Below are 12,419 nucleotides of genomic sequence, written 5' to 3'. Positions count from 1 at the left end.
AAAATAACACAAACCAGCTTCATTTCAAAGAATGTGACTAGCCTAAATTAAAAGATTTTTAAAAATAATATGAAATGAAAGCAAACAACTTGGTATGCATGCAGAATTTTAGCGTAAAGTAACTTATTGCTGCCTTCCCGCCAAGACTTTGTCCGTAATTTCAGGACTCCACTCTTTGTTATGAGGCTACCTTATAAAACAGAGGCAAACTGATCACTGCTTTTGACTGTCAGAAGTGAGAGTGCAGGACCAAGGGCTATCTGTTTTCTTTCTGCCCTCCCCTTTCTCATCAAGACCAGACTGTTTCAATTGGCACAAAATATACCGGTAGGTTGACTTGTTTTAATCTTTCCCTTTCACCAGTGCTTTCCTGAGTCTCTTGCTGGGTGACTGGTTTTTTGATTTTTCCCTTCCGCCCACTCATAATTATATGGGATGGCTGCATGGCTCTGCCTGCTTTGTGGATTTCCTCTTCCTGTTGCTCTGGATGTCAGCAGTTCTTGAATGGTTGTCATGGACTGGTCTTTTCCATGTTGAATAGTCCTAAGGAATGGCCATAGCACAGAATATAAAAGTTGTCAGATATCAAAACCTAATTTTAAAACATTTCGTTCATATAGCCTGGGGATTCATAGAGCCATTGGTCTTCTAACATGTCAGAAGCTGCATGCCCTAATCTTTTCTTGTTTCTTTGATCCACTTTCAGCTCCTTATCTCATATTCAGTCTGTATGATTGCAGGAGAGAAGCTTTTTTTTCTGTAAAGGAGCTTGGAGTGAATTTTCATGGTCTTCATGGATGTCTGTCCCCAAATATTCCTACAGCTTCCAAATGCTGACAAGTTCACCTGGTCTGTCAGGCTGGAGTTAACTCCCTGGGAGGTCTGACAGTCTTGGTTTTGCATTGGCTGCAGGAATAACTTAAAGGCTTTTCCTGTCTCAAAGCCCAGTTGTAGAAAACTCAACAGGCTCTATTAACTTGAGACTTGAAGTCCTGTGTGGCCACACTGAGCTATTGCCATACCTACTGCACGGTCCCCTACGGCTTTGTAGTTGTTGCTTTGTCTTATGAATATATAAGGCCTTCAGTGGCAAACCCTTAAAGTCTTAAAGCTAAAACAAGCCCAACAGCAAATCAAACAAATAACCTCGCAGTTGAATAGAGGTGGCTCTGGTCCAATGTGAGAAAATGCTAAAGCTTTAGATACCATTAGATGTTCCTGCAAATCAGGCACCTACTTTTTTTACCGCACCCATCTACCGCCTGAGGAATTTCACATGAGCTTGTTGTTTGGATTCCTTAGCATTGCCACTCCTATATTAGACTCCTACTATGACTCTTAAGCTCTTTAAAACTGCACACCCATTTTGATATAGGGAATTGTAAAAGGAAACTGCACCATAACCATTTTCAGTTTCTCTTTTTGTTTCTACTGTTGGAATGAGAGGAAGAGTTGACTTAAAACTGATCTCAAAAATGTGTATTTATGATCTGCTGTGTACTCACATGGCATTTCACACTGATAAGCACATAAAGGAGAATGGTAAAGATCAGACAGCTGTATATATGCGTAATTAGATACCCACTAAAAAGATTCTGCTACAAAAATATTTAAATTCTATTTATGAAACAGCTGCATGTTGAAAGTGAAGAGATCATCCTGATGCAGTGTACAAAGTGGCAGAGAGGGAAGGGGGAAAACTGATCTTAATGAGCAGTCAATGCTTTAAATTGTTTAATATTGTAACTTTCTCAATTTTACTGAATATTGCATCAGCTGAATCCCATTTTCTGAGAACTAGTATTTGTTTAATTGGCATTTAACTGCAGTACAGTATCCACTCATCTTAAAAATAGCTTTCTTCCAGTTTTTATGTCAGATTTCTCAGTGGCTTGCCTTTTAACCTAGCATGCAAACCTATATAATGGTGACTGATTTCTCTTTTCCATTTAAAAATTGTAAAGATGATCAGGAGTTATGTCTTTTCTTAAAAGCTTCTTAACATAGCACTGTCAGCTGACAGACCAGCAACTTGATCTATATCAATGAGAGTCTCTTAAATTTTTTGACTTAAGTTACTCTTTCTTTTGTTTCTTTAGATGGTAAAATGTGGAGTCCCTTTCTAAACAAGAAATAAACTGCATTTCCGCTTTTTCATTTGTAACTCTGCAATTTGTGTGTAGTCTCATTCACTTTATGCATGAAACTAAACAGACCACTGTTAATTTAGGACAGTTGCTTGACATATCAAAATTAGTAGCATTCCTTTAATTTCTTAAAGTACCCTCAAGGGATAATTCATTTTCAAAACAATAGAATAATATTTTTTTAATAACAGAAACTCTCTAAGCAGGAAAATGTCTTGAATAAAAATCGTGTATATTTTATGTAGTAAAAGCACTTCCATTTACTTGTAGTGCAGTGGTAAAAGGTTGAAAATGGGGTGTTGTTCATACAGTGCTGTGAGAACATCAGATTAGAAGCAGTAAAATTACCTCCCACGTAAATACAAATTTAAATACTTGATATTTTGCAAGGTTACATTTACATTACTTCAGGAAATCTAAGGCAGAGTGAAAATCTAACAACCACTGACTCCAGAAGTGCACTGAAGCCTGTCCTTACAGTATTTGAGCGTAAAATTCCCACTGATACCACGTAGAAAACCGAACAAGTGAAACTAAGCTGATCCTGCCATAACCATTCCAGTTGCTAGGGGAGCAAGCATTAAAAAGAATGAAGCCAGTCAAGTCTGGATATACATTACACCTGCATTTCTTTAAAGAGAGTTGGTGGAAGGTGTGCACCCTAAGGCCCCACTCCTGCAAACTCTTACATGTGTGTTAATTTCACATGTGTGATTCATCCCTTTTGAAGTTGATTCACTTCTAGTAAGTGTCTGCCAAGTCGAGGCCCAAGATGATACGTACTCTACAGCACCTTGATTGCTGTGAACCCAGAGCCCTTGCAAACGGGTAAGAGTTCGGATGTCTTTTGTCTGGAACTCAAACTTTGCTCATAGCAGTGAATGTTAAAGACCACACCAAGTCATTTATTTTGCTCTTGATCCATTAAAATATTAGTATACGTTGGGTTTTTTATCTTCAGTGTTATCAATATTGGAATCTAGCAGTGGGGAGACGCTAAAAACGCTTTTTGTCTCTTTTTTTTTTCCTTCAGAGAGCAGATGAATGACAGAGGTAGTATCAAAAGGCTAACTTAAGTAACATATGCAAAATAGCATTGTCTCTATAGGCTATGTTTGACCAAGAGACACAGTTTGGTAATGGAGAGCCCTAAAAAAAGGGAGAGTCAGGAACAGTTCACAGGTGACAATAGCTCCTTGTGATTTTGCTCCTCAGATGGGGCTAAACTGGACACACAGCTGTGCACCCCAGGATAACGTGCTAATATTGATCTCCCTTCTGCACCTTGAACTTTCATTGTCCAGCAGTTGCTCTGCTCTTGGTTTTGTGCTGTCACCTTAGAATGGGAATTACATTTGAACTGTTCCCAAGAAGTTCGTGGCTCTTGACAGCAGCTGAACTTCAGATCAGCTAAATTGTGACCCTTGTGGGGCTTTTGTAAAGCTGTAGGAGAGCAGCACTTAAAGAAACAACTTCTAAAGGCAAATACCTCTCATGTGCCTAAGACATAACAGTATCAGAAAATTCAGCGCCAGCCTCTTGAAATATGAATAATGCTCTTGTGGTAGGTACAAGACAGAAGAAGTGGTACTCTGGATGGGACTTAAGTTTCTGCAGAATGTAGATACCGTTTGGATGCAAGTGGGAACAAGCTGTGGTGTGGCTTACCTCCCGCATAGTTTTCATGTTGAGTGATGGGAATGTGAGACGTGGTCCGTTTGCTTTCTTGGATGGATCGGCTCTTCATAATCACAGTACTAAATTTAACACTTTCCAGTTGCGCATTATTTTTTGTCCCTATTCTTCCTCTCCTTTACCCTTTCCTTAACAACACTTCCTCTTCTTCCCACCATACTAAGAAACACGATTTTGAATGATTCTTAAGTCATCGGCACTGTACTTCTATTTAGAAATGTTTTATTGTAAGCATGTATTGTAAACACTGTTAGTTTCAATGCTTAAAGATTTATTTTATTTCAAACCACTTTTTTTCTTCATTTAAATTTGCTGTATTAAACGCATGGGGTAAATTCCTCCAAATCTGTCTGTATTGTAAACACTGTTAGTTTCAATGCTTAAAGATTTATTTTATTTCAAACCACTTTTTTTCTTCATTTAAATTTGCTGTATTAAACGCATGGGGTAAATTCCTCCAAATCTGTCTGTATTAAAGACTTCCAGAGTCCCACTCAGAGTAGTAATGGCTGTGTGGCATAGATGGGACATGAAGCACTTTCTGGAGGGAATCTCACTACCAGCGAGGACTAAATTGTTCCAATAAGGGAAAAGAAAAGCCTGACTTTTCACTGGAATCCAGAGATAAGGACTTCATAGGGGGAGCACACTGAGGGAAGATACCACAAAACAGTACATGCTTTGCTGACTTTCATCTTTTAGCGCTGTACCATATTTAGGAAGCGCTAATTTCATGCTGTGATTTCGAGTATAAGGTGGGAAATGAGGATTAGTCCAGGGCAGTCACTGGAGAGTAAGCGGGCACTCCCCATGTTCAGTTCTGTACCAGCGTGAGCCTGAGTGAACAAACGTGTTCTACTTTAATCTATTTTAGGTCAAATTTCTTCTCAGCTAATTGTTGTTCTGAACTAAAAATTTCATACATGTAGAATTCATTCTTTACCACAGACTGAAAAATAGGAAGCCATGCTATTATTTGCTGGCTCAAGGAGATGCCTGCCGTGTCGTAAGGGACCCACCTGAGAAAATATTTTAGATAACTGAACAAGCTTGTGGCATCTGCTGTTCCAGCAAAATGCTTTGCCATTGAACAAAGGAAGATTTTTTTTTTTTTTTGGTGTGTCTGTCAAATGAAACAAAGTACAATGTAAATAAATCTGTCTGGTAGGTTAAATAACCTCTGTTCAGAAATGCAAAACGATTCCTATAGCATCTGTACAGTTCTTTGTTTAGTTTATAAATCAAGATCTTATATAAAACTTATAAGCTTAGATAGGCTTAAGATGGATAACTGTAAAGTGTCATTCTCTTCTCATTCAAGATGGAGTTTCCTAAAAAGAAGCAGAGGGATTAGATAAGCAGTTTAGTCCAGTTCTAAAATGGAAAGGCCTGTGGCTACCTCCAAGAAAATGCAAGTCATTAAGCAGAATGTGCATGTGAGCTTATTTTTTATTTTTAATTAATACAGAGGAGTTTTTAGGTAATGGGTTGGGAAAGCCCATATATTTCCTGTTACAATGATATGCCTGACTCTTTGTTTTGAAGTGTTATGGTACAACTTAGTTAAAAGAGGAACTGTGAAACTATTCCTGATCTACTGGTGTGTCACCATGCTCTTTCTGGAGAAAAAAGCCTGTGTTTGGATTTGTAAACTAGATCATTCGTTTAGCAGAGGAGCACGATGTCACCTCCTTTTCAAAAAGAGTTCTAAACCTTTCACTAGATCACTTGTGAAAAACGTATTTTGCACATTCTTCATCTGTCATGTTATTTTCTACCCATGACAGTACCTTCAGAGAGCAGACTTTTCCATAGACTTTCTCAAACATCTGACTCAGGTATAGGAGTTGGCTGGTAGTGTTTAATTATCTATTTGCCCCGTTATCTCAAAGGAAAGGACAAGGAAGACCTCCTAAAGACTCCAGGTGGAAATAAATAATAAAGGTATTGGGAGGAGGGGGCTAGGAAAAGGTGTGCTTTTGTGGGAGGTTCATAAGAATACTTACCACAATTGCGAAGCCCTAAAAAGCTGATTAGCTTCTACATTAATCTGAAGATTCATTGCTTAGCTGCAAGACATACATTTTATTTAAGACTGATATGTACAGGCGTTGTATTCTGTAAAATACAGGAATGTCACTAATATTTCAGGACTAAGCTATCACTAAGGTAAAGAAAATAAAAACTCTTTGAAGAGAAAGGGATGCATTCCTTTCCTTTTCAGAGCTGAACTTAACACTTCCGTGAGCTTAGTGTGTGAATGATTTTTTGATAAGGAGGGCAAATCTGTTTACTTCATCTGTCACTGTGGAGAAGATTCATTGTTTCTGTGGTGGTGGTGAATATCATATAAGAACTTTCACTGACTGCGTACATGAGTAATGCTGAACTTAGGGGGGAAAAAAAACCTACCGGTCAAAACACTTTCTCTGCTTTTTCTATTCCTTTCATAAAGGCACATACAAGTGATCACTTTGTTACGAGAAACAGGAGCGCACCTTTCAAGCCATGACTTGGAGAACATTGGAACAATACTCTGCAGGTAAATGATATAAGGTGAGGTGGCCCTAAAATTGGGATGGTGGAGGATGGTTTTTCAGAGGAGACTCTCAGAATGGAGAACAGTGTGTAGACAACTTCCAAAGAACAGTTAGGTCCCTGGCACATGATGTGGCTATTTCTGTGCTAGACTAATGATGAGGAAACAAGTGAAGTGATGAAATTAAGAATCAACTCTGTGTTGGAGCACCGGTATCTCAAGAGAGGTCCAAAGCAGGCAGTGTTGTGTGAATAAGTGAACTGGGAGCAAATATGCCCCATTTGTTTTGTGCACTTTCACTGAGGACAGGTGAGGAGGAAACTATGCAAGGTGTGATTTAATAGTATCTCTAATTTGAGAATAAAGCCACACATAGTGCATCATTTTTATATGGGAATAGCTTCTACTTTAACTAGCATATAACATTGTTCTTAAAAATAAATCAAATAGACAAATACACTTAACCCCCAAACCTTTGAACAACTGCTCACCAGCTCTGTATTTAATTTTAAGAGGCAATAATCCTCTTAAAAAAAAAAAAAAAAAAAAAAAAAATCCTTCAAAAAGGGCAGGAAGGAGGACCCAGGGAACTACAGACCAGTTAGTCTCACCGCCGTCCCTGGGAAGGTAATGGAGTGACTCATTCTGGATGTCATATCCAAGCACATTCAAGAGCAGGAAGTTACTGGAAGTGGTCAACATGGATTTACTAAGGGTAAATCATGCTTGACCAATCTCATAGCCTTCTATGATGTTATAACTGGTTGGCTAGATGAGGGCAGAGCGGCAGATGTCATCTACCTTGACTTCAGCAAGGCTTTTGACACTGTCTCTCATAACATCCTCCTTAGGAAACTGAGGAAGTGTGGACTAGACGAGGGGACAGTGAGGTGGATTGAGAGCTGGCTGTGTGACAGGACTCAGAGGGTTGTGATTAACAGAGCAGGGTTGAGTTGGAGGCTTGTAACCAGTGGTGTCCGCCAGCGGTCAATACTTGGACCAGTATTGTTTAACGTATTCATCAACGACCTGGACAAGGGGACAGAGTGTATGCTCAGCAAGTTCGCTGATGATACCAAACTGGGTGGGGTGGCTGACACCCCAGAGGGCCTTGCTGCCATCCAGCATGACCTATACAGGCTGGAGAGCTGGGCAGAGAAGAACCTAATGAGGCTCAACAAGGATGACTGCAGTGTCCTGTACCTGGGGAGGAAGAATGTCAGGCACCAGTATAGGTTAGGGGTGGACTTGCTGGAAAGCAGCTCTGAAGAAAAGGATCTGGGGGTCTTGGTAGACAGTAAATTATCCATGAGCAAGCAATGTGCCCTTGTTGCCAAGAAGGCAACGGAATCCTGGGCTGCATAGGGAAGAGTGTGGCCAGCAGGTCAAGGGAGGTCATTCTCCCCCTCTACTCTGCACTGGTGAGGCCTCAACTGGAATACTGTGTCCAGTTCTGGGCTCCCCAGTTCAAGAGAGACATGGAACTACTGGAGAGAGTCCAGCGTAGGGCAACAAAGATGATTGAGGGATTGGAGCATCTCCCTTATGAGGAAAGGCTGAGAGAGCTGGGACTCTTTAGCCTGGAGAAGAGAAGGCTGAGGGGAGACCTTATTAATGTTTACAAGTATCTAAAAGGTGGGTTTAAGGAGGATGGGGCCAGACTCTTCTCAGTGGTTCCCAGTAACAGGATGAGGGATAACGGGCACAAGCTGGAACATAGGAAGTTCTGATCAAATGTGGAAAAACTTCTTTACAGTGAGGGTGACAGAGCACTGGAACAGGCTGCTCAGGGAGGTTGTGGAGTCCCCTTCTCTGGAGACTTTCAAGACCTGCCTGGATGCAGTCCTGTCCTGAGTAATGTGCTCTAGGCAATCCTGCTTTAGCAGGGGAGTTGGACTAGATGATCTCTAGAGGTTCCTTCCAACTCTGAAAAAATCCGTGATCCGTGAATCCTCTGTTAAAGCTGTTTTTCCACACAGTCACTTTTAATATGTAAGGTGGTTTAATGATATGGATATATATTATGAAAACAGATAGATGCTTGATTTTATTTTTTCCAGTACTGATCCTGAATTACAAGTTACTCTGAAAATTGTAAGAAGGTTTCATGTATTTCCTAAAATTACTTACAGTTTTTACTTTATTTCTTCTCTTAGTCTTCTCAAAACCAAGCAAAAAAAACCCTGAGTACAAGCCTTTATATCAGGACTTGGCAGGAAACGATGAGACTTGTAGGGACCAGCCAGTGCTGTATACTGTCTGCAAAACTATAAGGTCAAGGTAAAGCTTATGTGTGTTCTGTACAGAGACTGGACTCTGTCCTTTGAGTAGTTCTGGAATCAAGAAAGACTAGTTGGAGTGTTTCCGTTGTCGTAACATGCTCAGGGGAGACTGGGTAATAAGACTTGTACCATGAAGTTAAAATATGTCCTTCCCAGGGCACTGCAGGTGATAGGACAGAACTAAAACCTTGGCTTGTGTAGTTTCCATCTGCCAAGAAGGCAAGAGGAGTGGCTTAGGGAATGACATTCCTCTGCAAATAAATTGGCCCCTTAGTTAGCTCTGGTGCCACATGCAGAACCAGTTTGGCTAGCTGACCTGGGAGTAATATGTCCAAAAAAAAAAAAAGAGAACAAGTGTCTTTTAAACAAAAAATGGTTCTGATGCAGTCTGTTACAGCATTTTAAGGAGGATCTGTATTGCATTGTATTGCATGATCTCCTGTTGTTCCGAGCTGATAGTTTGATAACAAACACTTAAGAGATTTTGAACTTGCATCGATGGTAATAAGTTTAATATAAAAACAATGTAAATCTTCCAAACAGAGGACGGGAGCGCACGTGTGTGCAGAGGCTGAATGAGGACTTGGCGCAGAGTGGCGTTCTCGGGGTGGGAGGGGAAGAGGTTCTCCCACCTCAGTGCAGGGCAGGAGCTGGGGCTCTCTCCCAGCTGTCAGCTGGAGTGGTGGCCGTGGCCAGAGGGATGTCCACTGGCAGACATCACTGCATGGCCTGTACCAGCAGCACTGACAGCCTGAGGCAGCGGTCAGGCTTTGAGAGACCGCTGAAGTGTCTGTGAATGGTGGCTCTTCCATACACTGCTCCTGCAGAGCTGAAGCGCTTGCTTTCCTCTTGCTGTTTTAGAGGCATAGTCTTTTGTACCCAAGTGGACTTTTTCCACAGAGCATTATTCAGATGCCTAAAGGTTATTAAATCTGAGTTACTGGTGTTTGTCCTTCTGCCAGAATGTGTCAGATACTTTTCCTGGAGTATCCTCAGATGACCTGACTGATACACTCATTTTTCCAGCGTGCTGGGGCTTACCTCTCTGTCCTACCTCTTACCTCCTCCTTTTAAGCCTTCTTTTTGCAGGCACTGGCACTTTCGTGGCAGTCAACATGTTCACATGGTCAAGCTGCTTATAGAACAAGCTGTTCATAACATCTCCCCTCTGTCTAATTTGGACTATTTTCCTACATCTCCTCTATCTTGTAACGTGCCTTACGTTGCAATTCGTACCAGTCTGAATTTGTCACCAAGGCAATATGTCAACTTCTTGGGGTTTAGAACAACAAAGCTGCTTGCTTTCTGATAAGCTCTGAGTTCCTGCACTTGGCTAACTTAACTTTTTTCTCCCATACAGTTCTCTCTGAATTAGAAGCTATAATCACATTTCTACCCTTGCTACTTACCTATTCTCAAGCAAACTGGCTTTCATAAAAGACCATGAACAGGGATTTCTGTATTCTAATACTGTTTCCTCAGCTTCCTTCTGTTTAGACTCATGATTTTAGAATAGAATAGAATCGTTCAGTTGGAAGATTTTGGAAATAAAATAAAAATAAATATGCTCCTTTGGCATTGGTGATGTTTGAGAGCGAAAGGAGTAGCAAATAGAACTGAGAGCTGGACAGTATCAGCAGGAGCTCTTGTGTAGGAAGTGGAGGTGCACACAGGTGCAGCCAAGATGATCTAGTTATTAAATCCTTCGTGATTTCATTTGCTGTGCGGTTTTTTTAGGAAGTGAGAGGTGTTGGTCTGCTTTTTGGAATCACTTTGTTGATATTTGGTATCTGGTTCATCTGGTTATTTTGAAATCATAAAGATATCTCAGTGTTAGTAATCTGTTTAAAAATGCCAGAATCTCTTCTCATATTGCAGAAGTATTGTCATCTGTCTGCAAAACCAAACCATGACGAGATAAATTGGGACACTCAGACGTATTCTGAAGGCTTGTCAGGTTCTGGAGTTGGTAAATAGTTGCTTTGTGTTTGTTTTTTAAAGGAAAAAAGTCTGTATAGAATTGAGATACTCTGTTCAAGTCTGTACTTCACAAAATTAAATAGGGGCATAAAGCCAAACCAGCTTTCTCTTTCATATTCTTAGATTTCATAAAATGATATGATATGATACACAAGGATGGAGCCTTTCAAAATCAGCAACTTTCAGAAGAAGATGCCTCTTCAATTTAACATAAACTTGGGGGGTAAGGCTTGGGGAGGAAGGATAAATATGCCTCTGCAGGAATTAGGACCAAGCTTGTAATGCCTGCTGTCTTTCAAGTAAGTCTGTTTGTCCTAAGCGAGAGAGACGTGGAGATACTAGCCAAGATGAGCATTCCCAAATGTGTTCAGGATAGAACAAACCATGCCTTCTGCTGGACTTTTAACTTGCTTTTTTAGCATTTAATTTTTAGGAAAAAAAATAAAAGGGAAGAAAAAAATATTTTCTCTTGTGTCAGGGTGATACACCTAAAAAAAAAAAAAAAAGGTGGTCTTTCCCGATTGTTCCATATGGACACTGAAAACAAGAATCGCTGAAAAAGCAGAGCTTTGTGTCCTTGGGAAAGATGAAATCCTAGTACCTGAGGAGGCAGGAGGGAACCCCAAGATGTCATTTCACTGAACTCATTACTTCCCAGATCTAGAACCGCATTGGCCCTTGTCCTTCTAAACCCTCTGAGACCTGAGCAGCTTTGCTCCTGGTAACCTTGACAGTAACAGAGCACCCCTTAAACAGCAGCTCCTGAAACTGAGTTTGCTTGATGCTAGTGTGGCAAGAGGCACAAAATCAGAGAGTGTAATTGCATTATCACTATTTTTGGTATCTTAGCTCTGTCATCATCATGGCTACGTTAGCCACGATGAATCTGTGAAATGGGTACATCCATTTTTTCTAAATGCGAGAGTATTGAGAGGCAGCATACCTGGGATTATCTGCTGTAAAAGGTATCAGTCAGAGTTTAGTAAAATGTGATGAAGTAGTTCTTTGGTGACAAAGTAGGTTTTAAACATCCTGATAAGTGTATACTGAGGTTATTTTTATTCCATTTCATGATATAAAAATGATGGACTTGCTGCTTAGAGGATGCACGTGTAGTTGGAATCGCTGGCGTAAATATTTTTGAGAAAAATACAGAGCAAAGATCCCCACAGTGTATGCTGAGAAGTCCTCCGTATATATTTAACTATATGAAGCACACTTATAGTGTGTAAAGGAAATACAGATGTGTTTGGCTTCACTACGGAGATTTGAAATTGGAGAAAATGGTTTTGTGGTGTTCTTGATTATAATCAATTTAGTGAATAGTAGGTATCTTCTGTTTAGAGTGGTATGTAAATTTTCTCACAAGCTATGTCACTTTTTTGTTCTCTGGGTCACAGTCCCCATAGAATACATTTCTCACTTGATCAGTAAATGGCTGCTGCAAAATTGAAGATACTTCTGTGTAGTTGGATTGCTTTAATGTCACAGAAGGAGACCACTTCACAGTTTTGACCTCTGGCGATGTGGGTTAAATTGCTCTTTCTGCACAGGCTGCACAGGTGCTATTAGGCAGTTAATTTTCAAGTAAGTGCAGTAGTCCTTGTTTGTTGCTTACAGTGATGCTCGCTGAATTGCCCAGGATATGTAGGTTAGCAATATTTCTAAATGTGCTGGTCTTTGCCCAAAGTGGTTTCCGCTTTGCACGTGGCTGAACGATGAGATTCTGTGGCAAATACAGTGCTTTCCTGTCCAGTGCTGGAGATGCTCGCGGCT

The 12,419-nt window shown here is 40.4% G+C and overlaps 1 protein-coding gene across 3 annotated transcripts in view; it reads left to right on the top strand.

Annotated features, from left to right (window-relative positions):
* Window positions 1–12,419, top strand: part of ASPG (asparaginase) — a 49,651-nt gene that overhangs the window by 32,848 nt on the left and 4,384 nt on the right. Inside the window, exons 13-14 of one of the 3 annotated variants that reach the window (XR_012586623.1) lie at window positions 165–327; window positions 6,298–6,384. Coding sequence is in view for 1 of the 3 variants with exons in the window: in XM_074583849.1 (XP_074439950.1) it covers window positions 6,298–6,384 (87 nt within the window). In the remaining 2 variants the exon portion in view is untranslated. Of the gene's footprint in view, window positions 1–164; window positions 328–2,099; window positions 2,122–6,297; window positions 6,385–12,419 lie in introns of those variants that run through there. The other 2 variants (XR_012586624.1, XM_074583849.1) reach the window with 2 other exon arrangements.

Source organism: Larus michahellis, chromosome 4 (assembly GCF_964199755.1).
Source record: "Larus michahellis chromosome 4, bLarMic1.1, whole genome shotgun sequence".
NCBI classification, from domain to species: Eukaryota; Metazoa; Chordata; class Aves; order Charadriiformes; family Laridae; genus Larus; species Larus michahellis.
Note: the sequence above shows the minus strand (reverse complement) of the source record. Positions and strands in the feature narration are given on the sequence as shown.